The sequence below is a fragment of the Acinonyx jubatus genome, chromosome B3, assembly GCF_027475565.1.
Source record: "Acinonyx jubatus isolate Ajub_Pintada_27869175 chromosome B3, VMU_Ajub_asm_v1.0, whole genome shotgun sequence".
Taxonomy (NCBI): Eukaryota; Metazoa; Chordata; class Mammalia; order Carnivora; family Felidae; genus Acinonyx; species Acinonyx jubatus.
Window position 1 is genome coordinate 136,350,227 of NC_069386.1, and position 25,993 is coordinate 136,376,219.

Genomic DNA, 25,993 nt, shown 5'->3' on the forward strand with positions numbered 1-25,993 from the left:
GGGCTAAGGAGGCGGGGAGAAGGGCCCTGAAGGGAGCGGTTCCGGCTCCGAGGGGGCGGGGCGAGGGCGGGAGGCGGGACGGCGCCGCGGGGCCGCTCCAGAAGCCCCGGGAGGGAGGAAGAGGAGGACGCCGGGCGCGCGCAGGTGAGCTGTCGCGGGGCCGGATGCGGACGGGCGGCCGCCGAGAGGGGCTCGGGGCCGCCCTGGGGCCCTGCGAGCGGGACGCGGCGGGCCGGGCCGTGGGGGGCGACGGCGGAAGGGGCCCGGTGGCCGCGTTGACAGGGGTCTGAGGGTGCGTTTGGCCTGGGCCGTGCGGTCACCCGGGACCCCGACCCCGGAAACCGGCGCTCCGAGCTCCGCGGGCCCCACGCGAAGGGCTGCAGCACCTCCACGTCCTTCCCGCCCCCGGTATGGACCGGTGCCCATTGTCAGCAAGTTATGCGTCCCCCGCCTCTTTCAGGTATTGTTTCCCAAGCTTCGTCCTCGGTACTGTTTGGCTAGAGGCTGGCAGTTTCCAGAGCGCTGCCTTCGTGCGGGGTGTGCTGCACCGGCGACCGGGAAACTTGAGTTTGGGAGGCATCTGTGGGCAGAACTGCTTTCTCTGACCGATGCCAGAGCCTCCGGACCCCGCCGAAACCTGGGCGAAGTACTTGTGCTGCTCTGGGAATCTGCGCAATCGTATTTCTGCCTTCATTTGGGGGGAAACTCCTGCAGAGGCCGAGCCGGCCGTTAACTTGGTCAACCCCCCCCCCCCCCCGAAAGGCCTGCGTGCGGGTGTTCGGTGTCCTGGAGGCCAGATGCCCGGGGTTAGGATCCAGACTAGCCGAGCTTGAAATTGGGGGTGAACCTAAACAGAGCCGCGATACACAACGGTTTCATTAGGGATAGCGAATGAAGACGACCGGTTTAAAGAGATTTCACTGATGGTGTGGGTAAGTTTCACAAATGCCTTAGAAACACCGAGACAGCCCGGAAGTGTTGACAGATGAGAAAGCGGAAAAACCCCTTTCCACAACCACCTTTTCATTTGAGAACCAGAGTGTTTTCTGGTATACGTAGTTGCTTGGATTGTTGGTTCCCCTCCTTCTTTTCAGACTTGTCCCAAGCATCCTCGGTAACTTCATTCCCCTTGCTCTTCATTCATTCAAAAACATTCGTTAAGGGTCCATGAAATCTAGGTCTCCGCAGTTGGTGATGTGGAGAAGGTAGAAAAGAATCCAAGGAGTTTGTGTTCTATAGTGAAAGGGCCATTACTGTCTTCAGTGAGTATTGATTTATTGAGTGCTGTGTGCCAGGGACTGTTCTCGGTGCTGGGGATACAGCAGTGAACGGATTAAGTGTCTGGCCTCATGGAGCTTCACATTTCACTGAAAGGAAGGGAAACAGTAATTAAATAGTATATCATATGCCCTGTGCTGATACGTGCTGTAGAAAAAACATAAAGCGATATAATGAAGAAGGAAGAGATTTACCACTTTTACGTAGAGGGGTGAGAGAAGGCCTGTCTTATTTAATAAGATGGTGGGTTTTTTTTTTTTTTAATTTTTTTAAAATATTTTCTTTTTAATTTATTTTTGAAAGCAAGAGAGACAGACAGATCATGAGCGGGGGGAAAGGCGGAGAGAGGGAGGAAGACAGAATACAAAACAGGCTCCAGGCTCCTAGCTGTCAGCACAGAGCCCTACGGGGGGGAGGGGGCTAGAACTCACAGAACGCGAAACCGTGACCTGAGCCACCCAGGTACCCCAATAAGGTGATGTTTTAAAAGAGACAGAGAAAACTGGGAAGCAAGGCATGGGAATACCTGGAAGAGTTGTTTCCCGGGGCAGGGGAACAGCAGGTGCAGACCCTATGGCAAGGGCATGCTTGGTGAGTTCAGAGAACATCAGCGGCGAATGAAGGGGAGTTGAAGCTGGGGCTAGAGAGTAGGCAGTCTTACAGAGCCCCATAAGGACTTTGGCCTTTTACTCGGGGTGGGTGAATGGGTTAGAGGAGAGGAATGACATAATCTGGCCTAATTTTCCACAGGGTCATGCTAACTGCGTTCTGGAGGTGGGAAGACCGAAGGAGAAAAAGCCAGACCAGTTAGAGAGAGGCATTGCAGTAATCCAAGCAACAGAAGGCAGTAGCTTGGACTAGAGTAGTAGTGGTAAAGGTAGTACGCAGCAGTTAGTTTCTGGGTGTATTTTGAAGATGATAAGTAAGATGTGTGTACGAATGATAATTATGTTTGCCATAAAAAGAGTATAAACAAAGTGATGAAAAAGTGAGATCTCATCTGGCTGGGAATCAGAATAGGCCTTGGAAGATTTGAACTGGACTTTTGACAAATGGATACAGTTGACTTCTTTCAAGTCCGAGTGACATGTGACTTCTTTTGGAATACAGAATTGCCTTCAGGCTGTCCGTGAAACCCCTGAAATTTCCATCAGTAAAGAAAAATAAAAATCGGAAGATTTTACAACTTACATGCTCCCTTTGAGTGTTAAGCGTGTTGCCTTGTGCATGCTATGTTTTCTAGGAGAAATTCAGCATAAATGTTAAGGCTTAGGACATAGCATTATTACACCTTTAGCTCAGATAGGGTATGAACTCACCGTAAATCCCAGTGCCATTTTCGTGTTTTCATCATCGCAAAATGTTAACACCTAGTGCTAATTAAATGAGGAAAGTGAAGAAACACCGTCAACTGAACACTGTCAACTTTTTAAGAATTCTGTAAAAGGCTTTGAAGTGACGGGTTAGAAGCTGTATACCAGAGCTACGTACATCCTTCAAAGAAATCCGTGTTAATGTGTGAAGCAAAAGGAAAGCGGATGAAATGCTCTTGGCCTTTTGAGACTTGCACTTGAGGTAGGATTATTGGCCATAGGGCTCCCACGTCGCATGGTCCTGGGAGTTGTACAAGACAGCAACGGCCATGGCACTTTACATGGTGTGAAGAGGACCAAACTCAGAGTTAAGTTGCTTGAGTTTCAGGGTCAGGTCTTTAGCTATCTTTTTAATATATATATATAATATATATATCATATAATATATATATATATATCATATATATCATATATCTGATATATTATATATTATATCTAATATATCTGATATATGATATATATCTTTTTAATATATAATAATTGACAGTATTTCCTGAGCTTAGCACCATGCTAAGCACTTTCCATAAACTCACTCATTTAGTACTTGGGGTATCCCTCTAGGTAGGGGCTGGGGTTAGCTCTGTTTAGAGAGGAAGGACTGTGTGACTAGAGAGATTCAAGTATCTTGCCCCAAGTCTCAGAGTAAGTGGCAGAGCTCAGATTGCTGCCCTTTTCAAGACCCTTTAACCACCGCACCATACTGGCCACTTCTTGTCCATGTTGAGAGGATTTGCCAGGCTGAAAATCAAATAAAAGTAGTCATGATTAAGATACTGCGTTCCAGCCCTCTGTGGACTTTTGCAATGTCAACCTCTCAAAGTGAAAATATGAACTCTATATACTGCTCTTGAAATCATGCCGCCTCTATTCTTTTATGCCGTGTGTATGCACTGTGTTTTCTCATCAAGGACAAATCCACAGTCTTTTTTCAGCTCTTTGATGCTGTAAATTTGTGTTGAAACGCAGCAAAGCCTACTAAATTAAGTAGAGAATGAACAACTTAGTGATAAATACCTTGGTAACCAGTTCATAAATCCTCCAAAACACTAACATAGCACAAAGATTATACCAACGGACGAAGTAAGAGCTTGTTCCTAAATAATTGATGTATGATGTTATAAGGAATGATTTTGGAAACTTTATACAAGGTGACACAATCTACCAGAATAACTGATAGCACCAGTGAGGTATTCCAATTTTTTGAAGGTGCTGGTGATGGCATATTGCTCAGAACCTGGTAGAGAGCCAATTCAGAGTTGAAATGGAAAGCAGAAAGGTTTTCTATTTTATATCTCTTTGGATATTGATTTCTCTTATGTTGCTTATACTGTACTTTATATTATATTAAGTGTAGACCAAATCCTCTGCATAACCTAGAGGATTACATGGAAACAAACTAATGCTGGGAGGATTTTTATTTTAAGCGTTTGGTATTTGAGACTTTTCTTAGAATTTCATTTGTAATTTCTGGTTTTGAAGGAAAGGTTGTTTATGGGGGTATAGTGCTGATGCTTATTTACAGTTTTTTTTTAATATGAACTTTATTGTCCAGTTGGTTTCCATACAACACCCAGTGCTCATCCCAACAGGTGCCCTCCTCAGTGCCCATCACCCACCTCCCCTCCCTCCCACCCCCCATCAACCCTGTTTGTTCTCAGTTTTTTTTTAAGTTTTTTTTAATGCTTATTTGTTTTTCAGAGAGAGAGACAGAGACAGAGTATGAGCAGGGGAAGGGCAGAGAGAGAGTGAGACAGAATCTGAAGCAGGCTCCAGGCTCTGAGCTGTCATCACAGAGCCTGACATGGGGCTCGAACTCACAAACCGTGAGATCATGCCCTGAGCCAAAGTTGGAGACTTAATGGACTGAGCCACCCAGGTGCCCCTCTTCTCAGTTTTTAAGAGTCTCTTATATTTTGGCTCCCTCCCTCTCTAACCTCTTTTTTTTTCCTTCCCCTCCCCCATGGTCTTCTGTTAAGTTTCTCAGGATCCACATAAGAGTGAAAACATATGGTATCTGTCTTTCTCCATATGACTTATTTCACTCAGCATCACACTCTCCACTTCCATCCACGTTGCTACAAAAGGCCAGATTTCATTCTTTCTCATTGCCAAGTAGTATTCCATTGTGTATATAAACCGCAGTTTCTTTATCCATTCACCAGTTGATGGCCATTTAGGCTCTTTCCATAATTTGGCTATTGTTGTAAGTGCCGCTATAAACATTGGGGTCCAAGTGCCCCTATGCATCAGCACTCCTGGATCCCTTGGGTGAATTGCTAGCAGTGCTATTGCTGGGTCATAGAGTAGATCTATTTATAATTTTTTGAAGAACCTCCACGCTGTTTTCCAGAGTGGCTGCACCAGTTTGCATTCCCACCAACAGTGCAAGAGGGTTCCCATTTCTCCGCATCCTCGCCAGCATCTATAGTCTCCTGATTTGTTCATTTCAGCCACTCTGACTGGCGTGAGGTGATATCTCAGTGTGGTTTTGATTTGTATTTCCCTGATGAGGAGCGATGTTGAGCATCTTTTCACGTGCCTGTTGGCCATCTGGATGTCTTGTTTAGAGAAGTGTCTATTCATGTTTTCTGCCCATTTCTTCACTGGATTATTTGTTTTTCGGGTGTGGAGTTTGGTGAGCTCTTTATAGATTTTGGATACTAGCCCTTTGTCCAATATGTCATTTGCAAATATCTTTTCCCATTCCGTTGGTTGCTTTTTAGTTTTGTTGATTGTGTCCTTTGTGGTGCAGAAGCTTTTTATCTTCATGAGGTCCCAATAGTTCATTTTTGCTTTTAATTCCCTTGCCTTTGGAGACGTGTCAAGTAAGAAATTGCTGTGGCTGAGGTCAGAGAGGTTTTTTCCTGCTTTCTCCTCTAGGGTTTTGATAGTTTCCTGTCTCACATTCAGGTCCTTTATCCATTTTGAGTTTATTTTTGTGAATGGTGTAAGAATGTGGTCTAGTTTCATCCTTCTTCATGTTGCTGTCCAGTTCACCCAGCACCATTTGTTAAAGAGACTGTCTTTTGTCCATTGGATATTCTTTCCTGCTTTGTCAAAGATTAGTTGGCCATACTTTTGTGGGTCTAATTCTGGGGTTTCTATTCTATTCCATTGGTCTATGTGTCTGTTTTTGTGCCAATACCATGCTGTCTTGATGATTACAGCTTTGTAGTAGAGGCTAAAGTCTGGGATTGTGATGCCTCCTGCTTTGGCCTTCTTCTTCAGAATTCCTTTGGCTCTTCAGGGCCTTTTGTGATTCCATACAAATTTCTAGCTTCAAGGAGAATGCTGGTACAGTTTTGATTGGGATTGCATTGAATGTGTAGATAGCTTTGGGTAGTATTGACATTTTAACAATATTCTTCCAATCCATGAGCACGGAATGTTTTTCCTTTTCTTTATATCTTCTTCAGTTTCCTTCATAAGCTGTCTATAGTTTTCAGCATACAGATATTTTACATCTTTGGTTAGGTTTATTCCTAGGTATTTTATGCTTCTTGGTGCAATTGTGAATGGGATCTGTTTCTTTATTTGTCTTTCTGTTGCTTCATTATTAGTGTATAAGAATGCAACTGATTTCTGTACATTGATTTTGTATCCTGCAACTTTGCTGAATTCATGTATCAGTTCTAGCAGACTTTTGGTGGAGTCTGTCAGGTTTTCCGTGTATAATATCATGTCATCTGCAAAATGAAAGCTTGACTTCATCTTTGTCAATTTTGATGCCTTTGATTTCCTTTTGTTGTCTGATTGCTGATGCTAGAACTTCCAACACTATGTTAAACAACCGCAGTGAGAGTGGACATCCCTGTCGTGTTCCTGATCTCAGGGAGAAAGCTCTCAGTTTTTCCCCATTGAGGATGATGTTAGCTGTGGGCTTTTCATAAATGGCTTTTATGATGTTAAAGTATGTTCCTTCTATCCTGACTTTCTCGAGGGTTTTTATTAAGAAAGGATGCTGAATTTTGTCAAATGCTTTTTCTGCATCGATTGACAGGATCATATGGTTCTTATCTTTTCTTTTATTAATGTGATGTATCACATTGATAGATTTGCGAATGGTGAACCAGCCCTGTAGCCCAGGAATGAATCCCACTTGATCATGGTGAACAATGCTTATTATATGCTGTTGAATTCGATTTGCTAGTATCTTATTGAGAATTTTTGCATCCATATTCACCAGGGATATTGGCCTATAGTTCTCTTTTTTTGCTGGGTCTCTGTCTGGTTTAGGAATCAAAGTAATGCTGGCTTCATAGAATGAGTCTGGAAGTTTTCCTTCCCTTTTTATTTTTTGGAACAGCTTGAGAAGGATAGGTATTATCTCTGCTTTACATGTCTGGTAGAATTCTCCAGGGAAGCCATCTGGTCCTGGATTCTTATTTGTTGGGAGATTTTTGATAACTGATTCAATTTCTTCACTGGTTATGGGTCCATTCAAGTTTTCTATTTCTTCCTGATTGAGTTTTGGAAGTATGTGGGTGCTTAGGAATTTGTCCATTTCTTCCAGGTTGTCCAGTTTGTTGGCATATAATTTTTCATAGTATTCCCTGATAATTGCTTTTATTTCTGAGGGATTGGTTGTAATAATTCTATTTTCATTCATGATTTTATCTATTTGGGTCATCTGCCTTTTCTTTTTGAGAAGCCTGGCTAGAGGTTTATCAATTTTGTTTATTTTTTCAAAAAACCAACTCTTGGTTTCATTTATCTGCTCTACAGTTTTTTTAGATTCGATATTGTTTATTTCTGCTCTGATCTTTATTATTTCTCTTCTTCTGGGTTTGGGGTGTCTTTGCTGTTCTGCTTCTGTTTCCTTTATGTGTGCTGTTAGATTTTGTATTTGGGATTTTTCTTGTTTCTTGAGATAGGCCTGGATTGCAATGTATTTGCCTCTCAGGACTGCCTTTGCTGCATCCCAAGGTGTTTGGATTGTTGTATTTTCATTTTCATTTGTTTCCATATATTTTTTAATATCTTCTCAATTGCCTGGGTGACCCATTCATCCTTTAGTAGGGTGTTCTTTAACCTCCATGGTTTTGGAGGTTTTCCAGACTTTTTCCTGTGGTTGATTTCAAGCTTCATAGCATTGTGGTCTGAAAGTGTGCATGGTATGATCTCAATTCTTGTATACTTATGAAGGGCTGTTTTGTGACCCAGTATGTTATCTATTTCGGAAAAATGTTCCATGTGCACTTGAGAAGAAAGTATATTCTGTTGCTTTGGGATGCAGAGTTCTAAATGTGTCTGTCAAGTCCATCTGATCCAATGTATCATTCAGGGCCCTTGTTTCTTTATTGATCCTGTGTCTAGATGATCTATTCTTGTTGTAAATGGAGTATTAAAGTCCCCTGCAATTACCACATTCTTATCAATAAAGTTGCTTATGTTTGTGATTAATTGTTTTATATGTTTGGGGGCTTCCGTATTCGGGGCATAGACATTTATAATTGTTAGCTCTTCCTGATGGATAGGCCCTGTAATTATTATATAATGCCCTTCTTCACCTCTTGTTACAGCCTTTAATTTAAAGTCTAGTTTGTCTGATGTAAGTATGGCTACTCCAGCTTTCTTTTGGCTTCCAGTGGCATGATAAATAGTTCTCCATCCCCTCACTTTCAATCTGAAGGTATCCTCAGGTCTAAAATGAGCCTCTTGTAGACAGCAAATAGATGGGTCTTGTTTTTTTTTATCCATTCCAATACCCTGTGTCTTTTGGTTGGAGCATTTAGTCTATTTACATTCGGTGTTATTATAGAAAGATATGGGTTTAGGGTCATTGTGATGTATGTAGGTTTCATGCTTGTAGTGATGTCTCTGGTACTTTGTGGTCCTTGCAACATTTCACTCACAGAATCCCCCTTAGGATCTCTTGTAGGGCCGGTTTAGTGGTGATGAATTCCTTCAGTTTTTGTTTGTTTGGGAAGACCTTTATCTCTCCTTCTATTCTAAATGACAGACTTGCTGGATAAAGGATTCTCGGCTGCATATTTTTTCTGTTCATCACATTGAAGATTTCCTGCCATTCCTTTCTGGCCTGCCAAGTTTCAGTAGATAAATCCGTCACTAGTCTTATCAGTCTCCCTTTATATGTTAGAGCGTGTTTATCCCTCGCTGCTTTCAGAATTTTCTCTTTATCCTTGTATTTTGCCAGTTTCACTATGCTATGTCATGCAGAAGATCGATTGAAGTTATGTCTCAAGGGAGTTCTCTGTGCCTCTTGGATTTCAATGCCTTTTTCCTTCCCCAGATCAGGGAAGTTCTCAGCTATGATTTGTTCAAGTACACCTTCAGCCCCTTTCTCTCTCTCTTCCTCTTCTGGAATTCCTATTATACGGATATTGTTCCATTTCATTGCATCACTTAGTTCTCTAATTCTCCCCTCATACTCTTGGATTTTTTTCTCTCTCTTTTTCTCAGCTTCCTCTTTGTCTCCATAATTTTATCTTCTAATTCACCTATTCTCTCCTCTGCCTCTTCAGTCCCAGCTGTGGTCGCATCCATTTTATTTTGCACCTCATTTATAGCATTTTTTAGTTCCTCATGACTGTTTCTTAGTCCCTTGATCTCTGTAGCAATAGATTCTCTGCTGTCTATACTTTTTTCAAGCCCAGCAGTTAATTTTATGACCATTATTCTAAATTCTTGTTCTGTTATATTGCTTAAATCGTTTTTGATCAATTCGTTAGCTGTCGCTACTTCCTGGAGTTTCATTTGAGGAGAGTTCTTCTGTTTCGTCATTTTGGGTAGTCCCTGGGGCAGCAGAACCGCACGGCACTTCCCCTGTGGTCCGGAGTAACTTGTGTTGGTGGGCGGGCCGCAGTCAGACCCGATGTCTGCCCCCAGCCCACTGCTGGGGCCACAGTCAGACTGGTGTCTACCTTATCTTCCCCAGGGGCAGGACTCACTGTGGAGTGGTGTGGCCCCTGTCTGGGCTACTTGCACACTGCCAGGCTTGTGGTGCTGCTTTGAATGGGATCTGGCGTATTAGCCGGGGTGGATCCGCAAGGCGCACAGGGGCAGGAGGGGCAGACTCAGCTTGCTTTGCCCTCGGTGGTCCCCTGCGGGGGGGGCCCTGCAGCCCTGGGAGGGAGGCAGACCCCTCGGAGGGATGGATCCACAGAAGCACAGTGTTGGGTGTTTGTGCCGTGCAAGCAAGGTCAGTGACGGGAACTGGTTCCCTTTGGGATTTCAGCTGGGGGATGGGAGGGGGAGATGGCGCTGGCCAGCATCTTTGTTCCCCGCCTAGCTGAGCTCTGTTTTCCGGGGCTCAACACCTCTCCCTCCCAGTGTCCTCTTGCCCTCCCGCTTTCTGAGTAGAGCTGTTGACTTTTAACATTTCAGATGTTAAGTCCCGCTGGCTGTCAGAACTCACTTAGGCCGGCCCCTCCGCTTTTGCAGGCCAGACTGGGGGGCTCTGCCTGGCCAGGCAGGCTGCCCCTCCACTGCCCCGGCTCCCTCCCGCCAGTCTGTGGAGCGCGCACCGCCTCTCCGCCCCTTCCTACCCTCTTCCGTGGGCGTCTTGTCTGTGCCTGGCTCCAGAGAGTCCGTTCTGCTAGTCTTCTGCCGGTTTTCTGGGTTATTTAGGCCAATGTGGGTGGAATCTAGGCGATCAGCAGAACGCGGTGAGCCCAGCGTCCTCCTATGCCACCATCTTCTCCGCTTATTTGCAGTTCAAAAGGCCTCTCAAATTAATGCTATCTGTATATTTCTTCACTGTTAGCTCCCTCCATAATCAGCAAAAGTACCGTACAATTCTGTTGGCTTGATTCGTTATTACTCAGTTGTGTATGTGTGTCTCTGCCATTGTTGGAAATGGGGTGCAGAGTAATTTTATAAATCAGTGTACAAATGGAAAAATAGGCCATTTTCATTTGAATTGCAAATACCATGGGGGTGCCTGGGTGGCTCAGTCGGTTAAGGGTCCAGCTCAGGTCATGATCTCATGGTTCTGGAATTCGAGCTCCGCTTCGAGCTCTGTGCTGACAGCTCAGAGCCTGGTGACTGCTTTAGATTCTGTGTCGCCCTCTCTCTCTGCCCCTCCTCTGCTTGCTTTCTGTCTCTCTGTCTCTCTCTCTCTCTCTCTCAAAAATAAACAAACATTAAAAATATTTTTTAATAAAATTCTGTATATTTGTAATACTATAAATGATTCTGATTTTAATTTCAAAACACATATATTTTAGAAAACACACAAAATGTTATGTGTTAACAGAAAACAAAGATTAAACTAGCTTTGGCTGATTCCTGAATGTTGCTAATTATAATGAATCAACTTTATTCATCTTTACTTTCAAAACACTTGTTTGAAGTGCAGATAAATTCAAAACTCTCTGGCTACCAGTTACTTTAACTATCTCAACAGCTTAGCTTCTCTAAGAAGAGTGTTTCCACTTCTATACCTTGTACTTCCCAATATATCATGTTTTCAAAACAGGTTTGTCTTATTGCAAACATAATATATTTCCTTTTTGCCATAGAAAAAGTAGAAGATAAAAAGTTAAGAGGTTGGGAATAAAGGCCTTAGTAATCAATATGTTGATAACCAGTTTCCTGCATCTTCCAAAAACACTACCAGAGCTCCAAAACCATACCACCAGATGGAGTAAGAGCTATCAAGAATTACCTTGGCTGTTTGCAAAACACAGTATCCTAACTGCAGTGGGAGGAGATATAAAGACTTAGAGAGGTCTAACTCGATACTAACCTGCTACCCTTCTACTAGCTTCCACCTCTGCTCACTAATTTTATACCCCTAGCTAGATCCAGTGCCTGGAATTTTAAGCCTTTTGAGTTAATTTCTAAGATTAGAGCAGTATTTCTTTTATTTTTCACTCAAATATTTTTATCAGAAGCAAACTCTAGGGGTATGGAGGCATAACCTGAAGAGGATATGGCCTAAGACCTCCATGTGCTTTAAAGTTCTAGGCAATTTTGCATCGTGCTACCTAATACTGTTACTATAACAGTGACGTGTATTTGAGGGGAATGTCTACAGTGTTTATCCGGTGGCTTTGTATGCCCCTTGTCACAGGGCCAAGTATCACAGCTTGAGAAGCAGAGAGTTAGAGTTTTTTCTTTGGTTTATTCATTCGGAAAATATTCAGTGAGAAGCACCTGTCTGGCTTAGTCAGTGGAGTATGTGACTCTTGATCTCGGGATTGTGAGTTCGAGCCCCACGTTGGGTGTAGAGATTATAAATAAATAAACTTAAGTATATATATATACACACACACACATATGTATACATATATACATATACATATATACACACATATGTATACATATATACATATATACATATACATATGTATACATATGTATACATATATATACATATGTATATATGTATACATATATATGTGTGTGTATACATATGTATATATAGATATATATATATTCAGTAAAGATCTGCCTTATGGGAGATGTGCTGATGCTGTAGACATCACGGACCCTGATTTGCAATGAAGTATGAAAACTTGCAGCAATACTGATGCAAAGGAAGAAGGACATAGTGATTTACTCTCTCTTGAGATCAGATACAGAATCCTGAAATAAATGTGTCTGAGCTGAATTTTGAAGAATTAAAAGTCTGAAAGTACAGCTCAAGTTTGAAAAATGCAGGCACCAACCCCCATGTAGTTGAAAGTCCAGATATAACTTTTGACTCCCCAAACTCTGAACCAATAGCCTACTGTTGACCTGAAGTCATACCAATGATATGAACAGTTAACATATATTTTGTATGTTGCATGCATTATGTGCTTTATTTTTAACAATCAGTAGAGAAAAGACATTACTAAATAAGTCACAAAGAAGAGAAAATAGATTTATAGTACATTATTTTAAAAATCTGCATGTAAGTGGAACTATGCATATCAAACCCATGTTGTTCAAGGGTCACCTGCAGTGTCAAAATACAATGGTTTTTAAAGTTTGAAACATGAGTCTCATACAAATTTAGTAAGCATGTGTCAGAAATGTATTTAACTCCATAGAGTGAGTCATGAGAATAGAAGGCACAGTCTAAGAACTACAGTTAATGATGTTGTAATAGCTGTGTAACAGGACAGGTGGTAGCCACACTCGGGGTGAACACGGCGTTAACATATGAACTTGTCAAGTCATTAAGTTACGTACCTGAGACTAACATCGTGTGTCAACTATACTCAAATTTGTGTAATGTATTTAATTCATTAATGAAGGAACTGGCAAGATGGTAAAGCTGATCCAAAGTAATATGGGAAAGGAGTGCCTGGTTGGCTTGGTTGCTGGACAGTACAACTCTTGACCTTGGGGTTATGAGTTTGAGCCCCCATGTTTGGTGTAGAGATTACTTTAAACCTTTTAAAATATATATATATGGGATTGTCCAAAATCACTGAAAAAAAACTGAGAAATAAGATCACGAAGTTAGCTCAAAACTGGCTACTGGGATATGCACTTGTAGCGAAGGCAGAGGGACAGGGCTCAGATTTCCCCTTCTATCTGAAACAGTGAGAAAGTGGGCAAAAATATATGGGAGAAAAAGGCTTTTAAGACTTAGAGCATCAGACAATGAAGAACACTGATCCCTGAGAAGCAAGATACAAATGAGATGAGCCCAGGGGCGCCTGGGTGGCTCAGTCAGTTAAGTGGCCGACTTCGGCTCAAGGTCATGATCTCGCAGTCTGTGAGTTTAAGCCCCGCGTCGGGCTCTGTGCTGACAGCTCAGAGACTGGAACCTGCTTCAGATTCTGTGTCTCCTCTTCTCTGTCCCTCTCCCGCTCATACTCTGTCTCTCTGTCTCAAAAATAAATAAATATTAAAAAAAAGAAAATGAGATGAGCCCATTGCCCCAGCTTATTGCCTCAAGAGAATTTCTAGCCATGGCACCAGGAGAAGAAGCCCATGTGGAGCCCAGTAGTCTCCCTTCCCTTAATTGAGGATATGGAGCTAGGAGTTCAGAAAGGCGAAGCCAGCTAGGGGGGAATACTAGAAAGTAGAGAACTTCACAGAAAGCAAGAAATACACAGAGGATCCTTCTCCGGCCTGCAGCTGAGTGCTGATCAACATGTAGGTGTGAGGAAACTACCCAAAAGAATTAGAGGACTTTTCAGAACTCAGACAGGACCAGGGATGTTCCTGTTCCTATCACCCTTAGTGGAAAACCTCATAATCCCTAGGACATCAGAATGTTCAGAAAGGTTTTTGACTCTATAGTTGTGTCAAAATTAACCAGAAGTGAAGTGTAGCTTTGATACTGCCTTGAAAAGTCTAAAAGCAAGACCCAAAAGGACCAAGCTGTTTCCAGATAACTATACCCCGGAAGAATGCTCAATAATAATTATAGGAGTATTAAAATAGCCAAGACCATACAAGGTAAAATACACATTGTCTGGCATCCAATAAAAAATTACCAGGCATGCAAAGCAGGTTTACTCTAGGTTTACAACCTATAGTAAGAAAAATCTATAAGTTGAAATTAACCCAGAAATAGCAAATCAGTAGACAGGGACATTAAAACTCTATTGCATATGTTTAAAAAGCTAGAGAAAAGACTGAACAAATTAAGCAGAGACATGGAAAATATGTATTTTTTTAAGACTCAAGTTGAAGAGATTGGATACAGCAAAAGAAAAGATTCGTGAATTTGAAGACATAGCAATAAAAGCTCTTCAAAGTGAAACACAAAGAGAAAGAGACTAAAAACATGAAAAAAAGAGTAGGACAACTTTACTTAGACTAATGTTTATTAAATTGTGGCGTCCCTGAAGAGGGGAGGAACAGATCAATGTTTGAAGAAATAATAGCCAAGGGACACCTGGGTGGTTCATTCGGTTGAACATCCAACTCTTGGTTTTAGCTCAGGCCATGATCTCATGATTTGTGAGTTGAAGCCCTGTGCCTGTCTCTGCCCTGATAGTGCAGAGCCTGCTTGGGATTCACTCTCTCCCTCTCTTTGCCCCTCCCCCACTCATGCATGCTCACACTCTCTCTCAAATAAATAAAAACTTAAAAAAAAGAATTTCCAAATTTTTCCAAATTTGTTCAAAACTATATAAACCCACAGATGCAAGAGACTCAGTGAACCCCAAGTAAAAGAAACAAGGAAAACTACACCAAGAGGAACAGAGGTAACAGTGACATTAGATTTCTCATAGGAAATCACGTAAGCAAGAAAATAGAGAAACATCTTTAAAGTCTTGAAAGGCGGGGGTGGGGCGGGGGAGCCCTGTTAACCTAGGATTCTATACCCAGCAAAACTATCTTTGAAAAATGAAGGTAAAAGGAAGACTTACTTAAATAAAAGCTGAAAGAATTTATTAACAGCGGGTCTGCACTACAGGAATGTTAAAGGAAATGTTCAGGCAGAGAAATATGATACAAATCATAGACACAAATGTAGACAAACAGGAAGGAATGCGGAACACCAGAGATGGAACTATCTGGTTAAATATAAAATACTTGTTTTCTTATTATCTAAACTCTGAAAAATTATTGACTGTTTAAAACAAAAGTAGTATGTACTATCAAGTTTCTGACACGTAGAAGTAAAATAAGACAAAAATAACACAAAGGCTACATAGTATACTCTTGTAAAGTTCTTATACTGTACATGAAGTGGTATATCACTTCAAGGTTGAAGGTAGATGATGATAATTAAAGATGTAGAGAGTAAAGTAACCACTAAAAACACACAAAGAGTTCTAGTTAATAAGCCACCAAACGATATAAAATAGAATCCTAAAAAGTGGTCAGTCCAAAAGTAGGCAGAAAAAGAAGGAAAAGGGAAGAGAGTATAAATCACATAAAGAAAAAACAAGGTAAATAATAACCATATCAATAATTATAGTAATGTTAAATATAAGTGGTCTAAACACTACGATTAAAAGGTAAAGATTGTCAGATTGGATAAAAAGGCAGGACCAAACTATATGCTGCCTAAAAGAAACCCACTTTAAATATAAAGACGTTGTTATTACCATTCTCAAAGCTTAAAACTATTATATCAAAATCAAATTTTCCTGTCTGGGCATCAGCACCCATCAAATTGGGCCATCTGTATCTATTATTACTCTCCTAACATTGTCCTTGTATTAGACTAGTTAGACTAGTCTCCTCAGAATTCCTGCCACACCCCATGCAGATTTTTGCTTATGCTCTGTTCCCTATGAAGAATTCTTCACAGCTCTAAGGTTCTTTCTGCTTTACCCATAATTTCATCTGTGCTCTTTCTGCTTTACCCATAATTTCATCTGTGCTCATTCAAGACCAGTTTTGACTGACCTGTTCCATGAGTCAAAGTCAAGCCGCATCATAAATGACAATTGCATCATAGATCACAGAATGTCAGAGCTCTCAAGAGCAGTAAAGAATTTGTCTATTTCCCTTATTTTATAGGTGAGAAAACCATGAGTCCAGTGAGGTTACATGACCAGCCCAAGTTCGTACAAGTTTAGTGGTAAGTTTGTAGTAGGACAAAAACATTGCTTTCTCTAATTATCTGCCACTCACGATTAAGTACATTTCTTAGGTTATAATTATGATGCATGTGCGTAGCGTTAATATTTATGTACGTATTTTATGTGCTTGTCTTATTCCCCAAACTAAGCTACCAGTAGAAACCTCTAATTAGTATTCTAATGCTTAGAAAAATGCTGGATATATAGATGCACAGTGGATTACGGTATTCAATTAATAAACGTAGAGTCTAAATTGACAAGATCACAAAACGTAAAAATAATTCATTACTTTTTACCATTTGAAACAAAATGGTTAGTTACCCTCCATAGGGTAGCTAAGATTCAAAATGTTTTTTCTAACATGTAGTTCTAAATCTTGCTACTCCTATATAAAATAAGTTTCCTTTAGTAGTTTTCTATCTACTGATTTTTTTCAACCATAGTATAAACTCAGTTAATCATGTTAATCATTTTACTCATGAGTATTCACAAAGGTCTATACGTGTGCTGTCTGCTACAGGAACCACTATTTAAACTTAGATGAATGAAAATGAAATAAAATTTGAAATTCAGTTCCTCAGTCACTCTAACCAAGCTTGCTGGTAGCTATTGTATTCTGTGCTGATAAAGAATGTTTCTGTCATTGCACAAAGTTCTGTCGGGTCTAGAATTTGTTATATGATGATAAATTGTTTTGCCTGCAGAAAGGGAAACCAAAGATTTTTACCAGATTCTCATACTGATGAGAGAACCATTCTGGTAACCAGACTGCAGCTCCAAGGTGTCAGTAGTAATCCCAGTAGTGTCCCTTCACCGAAACGGACATGCATCCCCTCATCCTGTGTGGTGCAGGCCTCCACAGCCAGGTACACGAGATAATCCATTGAGAAGTAAGAGAAAATAGTTTAAATTCATATTTGTGTGTTTGTAATATTTTAATTGTAGTAGAATATGTGTCTAAGTAGACATATACCAAGGTGTCTGCTCAAAGTATTTTTGTTCCTGGAATGCGTAATCAGAAATGTAGAAACCATTTCCTTAGTGTCCCAGTGATAAAGCCACCCTATTGCTCCCTGGTCTCTCTGCTGTAGCTCCTGCACTGTCCCCACCAACCGACTTCCTGTTTTTTGGCTCTGTGTTCAATCTACTCATGAGAGGATCTGTTTGGATAGGCCACTCGCCATCCGGAGTCCAGTAGTTGGACAGAGCTCTTGACTCAGGATACTTTATAAACCCCTTGCCAGCCTTGACATGGTACCTTTAATTGAAACACCATCCCCAGTATTTTGCTGTGATCATGGTCCTGGAGTGACAGAGTACAAAGCATGAGCCTGTAATTAAGGAACCTTTCCAAAGAAAGCACTAAGCTTGGCAGGTGCTCTGAGCCTTCTTTTAAGAGAACCATGTAAACTGCCTAGTACTTTACATTGCCCATCCAGTGTGTGTATTAAAAATAAATTATAACTTCCAAAAAAGAAAGTCAGAAAATGAAGTCTCTTTGACTGTCTTCATACTCCTTTCCTGCCAATAGGGTACAGACACTGTGGTGGACAGAATAATGGCCCCCAAAGATGTCTGTGTTTTAATCTCCAGAAACTGAGTATGTTACCTTATATGATAAAAGGAACTTTGCAGGTTTGATTAACTCTAGGGCCGTGGGTCTGGGACATATCCTTGATTGTCCGGGTAGGCCCAGTGTAAGTACAAGGCTCCTTGTAAGAGGGGTGCCCACGTCAAGAGTCAGGAAAGGAAGGTGTCACTGCAGAACCGGAGGGTGGAGTGATGTGTTCTGAAGGTACAGGAAGGGACCATGAGCCAAGGAATACCGCCAACTTCTAGAAGCTAGAAAAGACAAGAAAACAGATTCTCCTTTGAAGGTTCCAGAAGTATTACATTCCTGCTGATACCTGGATTTTAGATTTCTCTCCTTCAGAATTATAGGAAGAGAAACGTGTTGTTTTAAGCCACTAGATTTGCGGTAATTTGTTACATTAGCAATAGGAAGCTAATACAGATGCATACTTCTATTCACGTTTTACAGAGCTTTTATTAGGCACTTTCTGCGTGACAGGCACAAAAATATCAGAGTTTAATTTTTTATTTTTTTAAAGTTTATTTTGAGAAAGAGCACATGCATGCGCAAGGTGGGGGCGAAAAGAGAGGGAGAGAGAGAATCCCAAACAGTCTCCGTGCTGTCAGTGCGGAGCCCGATGCAAGGCTCGCAAGACTCGATCCGAAGGCCCCATTTTTAAAATCTCTTTACTTTTATAAAACCAGTGAAGAGCTAGGGACACCTGGGTGGTTCAGTCAGTTTAGCATCCAACTCTTGATTTCAGCTCAGGTCATGATCTCACGGTTCGTGGGATTGAGCCCCACATGCTTAGCATGGAGCCTGCTTGGGATTCTCTTTCTCTGTCTCTCCCTCTCGGCCCCTTCCCCCCACCCCCAAATAAATAACAAATAAATATAAAAAACCGTTGACAAGCTAGATCAGTCACTGCTTTTCATTTTGGGTAGACTTGTATATCAGTTAGGATGCTTTCAGTTGCCTGTAAAGAATGGGAAATTGTTGGATTCAGTAACTGAAAATGTGAAGGTCGGACAGCTGTCAGGACTTTGGCCCCATTTCCCTCTGTATCTCTTAGCTCTGTTCTTCCCCACTGTCAGGATCATGCTTGGGCTAGTTTCCTGTCTCAGGATGGCCACCGGGAACAACTGGGGCTGTGCGCTCAAACTGTTCTGGATTGAAGTGACTGGAAAGAATTCATGCATTGATTAGGACAGTCTTTAGCCAGGACTGGAGTCAGTCTCACTCATGTTGCTTGGTTACCTGACTCAGTAGGAGAAGGAAGTGTTGTTAGGAAAAGGAAAGTGTATCGATAAGCAAGAACCTGTTAAAAACAACAAAAGATAAAATTGTAATATCTTGAATACTGCTTCAATATCGTTTCATGTATATATATCATCACCAGCAGTTCTGAACATGTCTATTTTATGCATCATGTAAAGACATTCTAGGAAAAACTCTTCTAAAAGATTGTAGTTAGGAAAGTTGTGTCTTTTTTGTCCACTGGTGATAATTATTACAGAACAGTTGGATGACTAACTTTATTGACCTGTGAGGATGTCTTCATTCTGCTGTTGGATTCTTCATCTTTCTCCATCATTAAAGTCCTAATTACAATGAATTACACTCTTGCTTTAAAAGCTTGTCAAGATTTCTCATATAAACATCTTTTTTATGTGATGATTATCATTTCTGACATCCACAATTGAGGTACCTGTAGAAAAAGAGCTGGAATTTTTAAGATAGTAGAAAAATTATATAAATATTCATAACAAGTTGGAGAATCAATCATACTATATTCAGGACAATGGATGCTTATTCTAGCTCAGAGAAATGAAATCTTAACTGACTTTTAAAGCCTGCGGGTAAAAAGAAACCATATTTTCTTCTAAAGAAGCCTCCCTACGTTCCAACGCAATCTGACATTCATTAACTTTTCTCATTTGTGTATTTCAAATTTTAACAATGCTCACTGATACCCCAGTCACAGAAGAGAAGCTAGAACTACATAGCAGCCGGCAGTAATGTTGGATTGAGTTCGCCTGAGAAATAATATTTTTCAAATTATAATCTTTGGATCAGTTCAAAGAAGTGGTGAAAACATGAGTCATTCAATAAATGTTGTTGGGACAGTAAGCCATCCATTTCAAAAATAAAGCTACACAAAATAAATTCCAGCTGGATCAGAGAATTAACTACACATACAGAGAATGAGAGCTCAGAAGAGTGCTTAAGAGGTTTTTAAAATGTGATCATCGGATGGGGAAGGCCTTCTTAAAACCCCAAATCCAAAAGTCATAAAAGGAGCTATTGAGAGTAGTGTAGTGTAGTAGGTCAGAATTTGTATTCTGATTTCAGAGACGAGCTGAGTTCATTTCCATTTCTGTTTTTTACAGCTGTATGATCTCGGAACTAAGAATACCCTGTAAATATTCAGAAAGATGTTTAATCGAAAAAATGTATACTCACTGAGGCCTCATTCTGCCTCTCAAATGGGTAAATATTAGAAAAGATTGTCAAGAGGGTAGTGAAAAAGAGTATAGTCCCTCATATTCTATTCACAGGGTATAAATGAGTACAGCCTGTTTTTTGAAGGTGAATCAGCAGTCTGTTGAAAGTTAAAATGAGCATACACTTTGACTCAGCAATTCCAATTTTAAATACCTACACTAGAAAAATAATTACACATTAGAAAGAAGAATGTACTAGGATTTTTATTGAGACATTGTTTGAAATAGCTAAAAACTAATATTCTGAATTAGTGTCACTGTGGGGGAGGAGTGGAGAACCTAGGTCTTTTCTTTTTTGAAAATCTGTATATGTCTGTGAAAAACAATCAAAAATGGTTTTAAATTTTTTTAACATTTATTCATTTTTGAGAGACAGAGAGCGAGGGGGGAGGGGCAGAGAGAGGGGAAGACACAGAATCCAAAGCAGGCTCCAGGCTCTGAGCTGTCAGCACAGAGCCCGACGCAGGGCTTGAACCCACGAACCGTGAGATCATGACCTGAGCCGAAGTCGGACGCTTAACCGACTGAGCCACCCCAGCACCCCCCAAAAATGGTTTTAGACAGTATTTTCCCTAAAAGTTGTTATTAATTCATTACTGTTTTCTATTGGGCCGTAGCTACTTTTCATCAAACAATAATATTTGGCATGTCCGTCTGTAAACACGTTTTATATCTGCTTCTTTGTAGAGTGGAAACAGACTGTAATCCCATGGAGCTAAGTAGCATGTCAGGATTTGAAGAAGATGCGCAGCTTAATGGTTTTGAAGAAGCTGATATGAAAGATATGAAGCTAGAAGCTGAAGCAGTTGTCAACGATGTTCTCTTTGCTGTTAACAACATGTTTGTCTCAAAAAACTTGCGCTGTGCAGATGATGTGGCCTATATCAATGTGGAAACAAGAGAGAGGAACAGATACTGCCTGGAGCTGACTGAAGCAGGGCTCAGGGTAAGTCACCTTTCTTTTTAGGGAAAAAAAAAAATTTATTGCCGTCTTTACCGTTTTAGGGGTCGGGGAGCGGGAGGGGTGTTAACTGAGGACACTCAGCAGTTCCAAGACTTTTGTAAGGAAACTTTTTTCCCTACGAATTCTTACTGATTCTAAAGTCTTTGGGTCAACATGGGGAAGTTGGATTTTTTGAAAAAGAAAAACCATTTGATTTGCAGAGTGTTACTTTGCTTTGATCATCACCCCCCCCCCCCAAAGTAACTAATTTCTTGTCTGTAGCTAAATATGCCCGCCAAAATCAGGCATTCTCTACACTGGATGAGTTTTGCGATCATTGTGTTAAGAGGACCTTTTCCCACGTCTCATAAAATGTCTCTTCTGGGGCACCTGGGTGGCTCAGTCTGTTGAGCATCTGACTCTTGATTTCGGCTCAGGTCATGATCCCAGGGTCGTGGGATTGAGGTCTGCATTAGGCTCTGTGCTGGGCGTGGAGCCTGCTTGGGACTCTCTCTCTCCCTCTCACTCTATCTGCCCCTCCCCTGCTCCCTGCTCGCATGCTCGCTCGCTCGCTCCCTCAATAAATAAATAAACTTAAAAAAAAAAAAAAACAGAAATAGGCAAATGAAGAGTAGAGATACATGACCCTGCATAAATTAATGTGATCTTACATGGATTAATTCCAAGGTGACAGTGTGAAGGTAGGAAGGATTCTGATGAGAGTGAGAAGCCAGTGTGAATTTGAGTCATCTTGGGTGAGTCATTCTGCCTCTCTGAGTCCTTGCTTCTTTATAACCTAGAGACTAGAAAAGGAAGGAAGGAAGGAAGGAAGGAAAAAAGGAAGGAAGGAAGGAAGGAAGGAAGGAAGGAAGGAAGGAAGGAAGGAAGGAAGGAGTAAGAAAACTAAAGAGGATGGGGGGATGATTATATGAATAGCTTGCAGAAAGGTCTAGATCACTTACAAACCTGGCACATAGGTATCCAAATATTTGTTTTTGCACTTTTACTCAGTTAAGTTACTGAGCAGCTGTCCTGTGTCAGGAATTGAAAATCAAACCATGAGTAAGACATGATCCCCATCCACTAGGAAAACTACCGTCTAGCAAGGAAGAGAGGGGCAAACGCAACTATAATCCAAGCAGACGGTGCTGCGGCCCGGCCGTTCTGAAGAGGGGTGACTCGTCGTCTGTGGATGCCTGCCTCTGCCTTTCATTTAAAGCAAAAACAGTGCCACTGCCAACATAAACTTGCATCTTCTATGACTTGAGTAGATGCCATAAAAAATTAGAGTTCATATATGGAATTCACATGCTTTGGTCAAGTCAACAAAAACTAAATTGATTTCCCCCTACCCTGTGCTGGTGAACCCAGATTCATCTTGTTGGGGAAAAAAGCTCTCATTGTGTTTAAAGACAACGCACACACAGAATAGCATTCCTTTTATCTCACAGGGCTGAGCACGTGTTTCCCTGACAGATAAGTAACGTGCTTATAACGTTAAACTAGTAATGTAACTAATTGTAAAGCATGATCAATAGAGATTCTTTAAAGATAAGATCTTTTAAAAAATTTTGAAAAAGGAATAAGTGAAAAATAATTTTTGTAAATCTTTAAAATATGGACTGATATATGTATTATCTATGATGTGCCTTTAATTAATGATCCTTAATATATGTCAGATTAAATAGAAAGACATTCCAGTCTATGAAAATGAAATACTGGTTCTGTGTAGCTTTCTACATTACTTTTTAAGATCAGGAGTAGGTAAATTAAACTTTTACATTTTGAGACAAGAATGATAAAGAGGGCATTTTAAAGCTGGTGGTGTTCCCAGGTTTCAGACTGATTAGAAATATGCATATTCTAGGGGCACGCGGGTGGCTCAGTCGGTTAAGCGTCCAACTCTTGGTTTCGGCTCGGATCGCGATCTCACGGTTTCGTGAGATCGAGCCCTGCATCGCACTCTATGCTGGCAGCACGGAGCCTGCTTGAGATACTCTCCCTCCCTCTCTCTGCCCCTCCCCCATCACACTGTCTCTGTCTCTCAAATAAGATGAAATAAAACTTAAAAAAGAAATCTGCATATTCTGACTATTGATTGAGAAATCATGTCGTTGGGGAATGGCCTGTGTAAACCCTTGGTTTTTGCTTTCTGTACCGAGATGGTCTGGTTCTTTAATTCACTGTTGCATTTCTCTTGTAGGTGGTAGGTTATGCTTTTGACCAAGTGGACGATCACTTACACACCCCCTATCATGAAACAGTCTACTCTTTGCTGGATACCCTCAGCCCTGCCTACCGGGAAGCATTTGGAAACGCACTCCTTCAAAGACTGGAAGCTTTGAAAAGGGATGGACAGTCATGACTAAGCTTTTTCCTTCTAGAGGGAGCTGCTGCTGGTACAAAATGTTGACATAAAGCTTGAAATTCTTACATATTGTCATAGTGGAAAACGCATCTTTGGTTTTAGGTCTATCATTTCTTGCTTCAAATTTAGGCTTTTGACTCATATTATTATTGACTAATGGATTCTCTTAGTTTTGGATTCATTAAGGGAATCCTGAGGCCATTGCTGTGACACCATCATTAAGACCTTCAAATTTCTTCATATAGTATCTCTGCGTTTCAAAACCTAATCAGTATTTCATTCTGTTGTTTCAGGATTTCAATGCTGCCAGCACTGTCTTTTACATAGGAAATTCTAGGTTTGCACAGTAATAGACAGGAATTAAAATGACCTAACTTCGGACTTTGATTCAGCTTGCTGAATCAGGGGTCTGCTACTAGCTTGGACTGACTTTGTAGTAATTATTTTGCTACTAGCCTTATCGGAAACAAATTATCAACTAGTTTCCCCTGCACAAATTTTGGAATTCACTGCTTCACCTAATCTATTTATATTACTAATATGGACTGATAAAGATGAATTAATTATATATATTACTTCGCTAGTATTAAATGGAAAACAGGTACTGAAATGATAGTTCTGTATTCCTTGTTTGCAACAGCCAGCCAACTAAGAGGACAAACCGTTAGCAAATGAATGTAGTAATCACTTGTTTCCAAGATATTGAAGCACATAAGCAAATATAGGAACAGGCTCCATTTTTCTTAACAAAAAAACATCTTCAGCGTGTGTGTGATTGAAAAGGATGAAGATTCTGATGTCCTAGAAGACAATATTTTGGCCTGTGTTGATTCTTATTATGAATGTTTGTTTACATAATGTACAGTATATATTCAGAAAGTATTTTTGCTTCTACGTTTGCTTTCTCTAATGCAGTGCTCTGGTATTCCCACAGCTCCCCCCACCCCCCGCCCTTTCCCAACAGATGCACAGTGTGCCGTCTCCATGCTAAATCTGAATGTAATGTGAGTGCATCGTGTGGGTTTGAAACCAAAGGATGAGTGGAACATTCAGAAGCTTAATATTTAAAAGAGGGAGACTTGGTTTTTATATTTGATTACAGGTACTAATATTTATAAAAAATAAACTGTGCCATGCTGCTACATGGTTTCAAGTACACGTGGGATACGAAGGATCGGGGCGTTGACTTTTTAGTAGCAATCTAAAGCAGCAGCTGTGGAAATGTTGAACTACATTCTGCATCTGGACGCACCTTTGTAATTTGTCATCTGCGGACCTTTTTGAATCATGATTAGGCAATAGGTACTTTTAGGCTCTGAAGGTCATGTAGACCAGATTGAAGTTTGGTTTGTATCAGTATTCATTGTCAAAGGTCACCGCAAGGCTCTACCTATGTTTGCTAAATGCGTGTTCATTCACAACTTTATTTTCAGATGCTAACTGTTTGGGCAGTGAAGTCCAACTGCAGGTCGGATTTTCTCACGCTACTCTCAGGCTAAATAAATGTAAAGGAGATTTGTAAAGTTTGAATAAAATTCTGTTTACTCATTCTGAGCTAAGTATGAACAAAAGTGATTGTATGTTCGAAAATTGACATTGTCCGTTTTGTGATAAGTGGCTGGTTCCAGGAGCTTTTGTGTCCATTTTTGAATTCCATATTGTTACATTTTGTTGTCAAGTGATTTGCTCTTTTTATTATTATGAAAGAGGAACACAGAGAGAAGACATTAATAAAGCTATACAGACACTAAAACAATTTCATCTAGGTTGTTTAAAGAATTTAGTAAGACAAAGTAACAAGTAAAAGACAAAGGAAGCCTTGATTTCACTCCCCCAAAAAGGGGGAGGAAAAAAAGAAAACCTCTAAATAAGTAACTCTTACAAGTCAACAAGAAAAAAAGGAAACAGTGGGCATATAATATGATCAGACAACTCTGGAAAATATATAGATGTTCAGGAACCACTTGAAAGATATTCAACCTGACCAGAAGAAAGGAAAGGAAAGGAAAATAGGGTTAGCTGTGTATTTCACCTAATAATTTAATAACTTCTCTTATTTAAATATAATCATCTCAATAAGGATTTAGTGAGGGGCACTCTTACATTCTATCAGAGGGTATATTGAAACCTTTCTGGAAAACACTGGTAATAGAGCCTTTATAAAAAGCTTTTAACTTATGGACTGGTAGTATCTTAGCTATCTAGCATAGGGAAATGATTCAGCAGAAGATACACTACAAGGATATTCATTTTCTCTAACGAAACATTGGAAAGGCTCTAAAAAGTGGTTGTTATGCTACGTCCTCCTGATGGAAAAATGTGCGGCTGTTAAAAATCATGAAGAAAGGGGCGCCTGGGTGGCTAGTCAGTGGAGCACTGACCACTTTGGCTCAGGTCATGATCTCACGATCTGTGAGTTCGAGCCACACATCAGGCTCTCTGCTGTCAGCACAGAGCCCCCTTCAGTTCCTCTGTCCACCCCTCCCCACATCAACCCCCCCCCCCC

At 40.8% G+C, this 25,993-nt stretch overlaps 1 protein-coding gene across 1 annotated transcript; it reads left to right on the plus strand.

Annotated features, from left to right (window-relative positions):
- Nucleotides 1–72: 72 nt before the first annotated feature.
- On the plus strand, nucleotides 73–25,041 carry GSKIP (GSK3B interacting protein). Its single transcript, XM_053224913.1, has 3 exons — nucleotides 73–144; nucleotides 20,864–21,122; nucleotides 23,323–25,041. The coding sequence occupies exons 2-3, from the start codon at nucleotides 20,886–20,888 to the stop codon at nucleotides 23,482–23,484; spliced, it is 399 nt and encodes a 132-aa protein (XP_053080888.1). The 5' UTR covers nucleotides 73–144; nucleotides 20,864–20,885; the 3' UTR covers nucleotides 23,485–25,041.
- The last annotated feature ends 952 nt before the right edge of the window (nucleotides 25,042–25,993 follow it).

Coding starts and splice junctions, on each gene's coding strand:
- GSKIP (XM_053224913.1), top strand. CDS start 20,886: ATGGAGCTAAGTAGCATGTCAGGATTTGAAGAAGATGCGCAGCTTAAT. Junction 21,123..23,322: donor TGACTGAAGCAGGGCTCAGG/GTAAGTCACCTT, acceptor TTTCTCTTGTAG/GTGGTAGGTTATGCTTTTGA.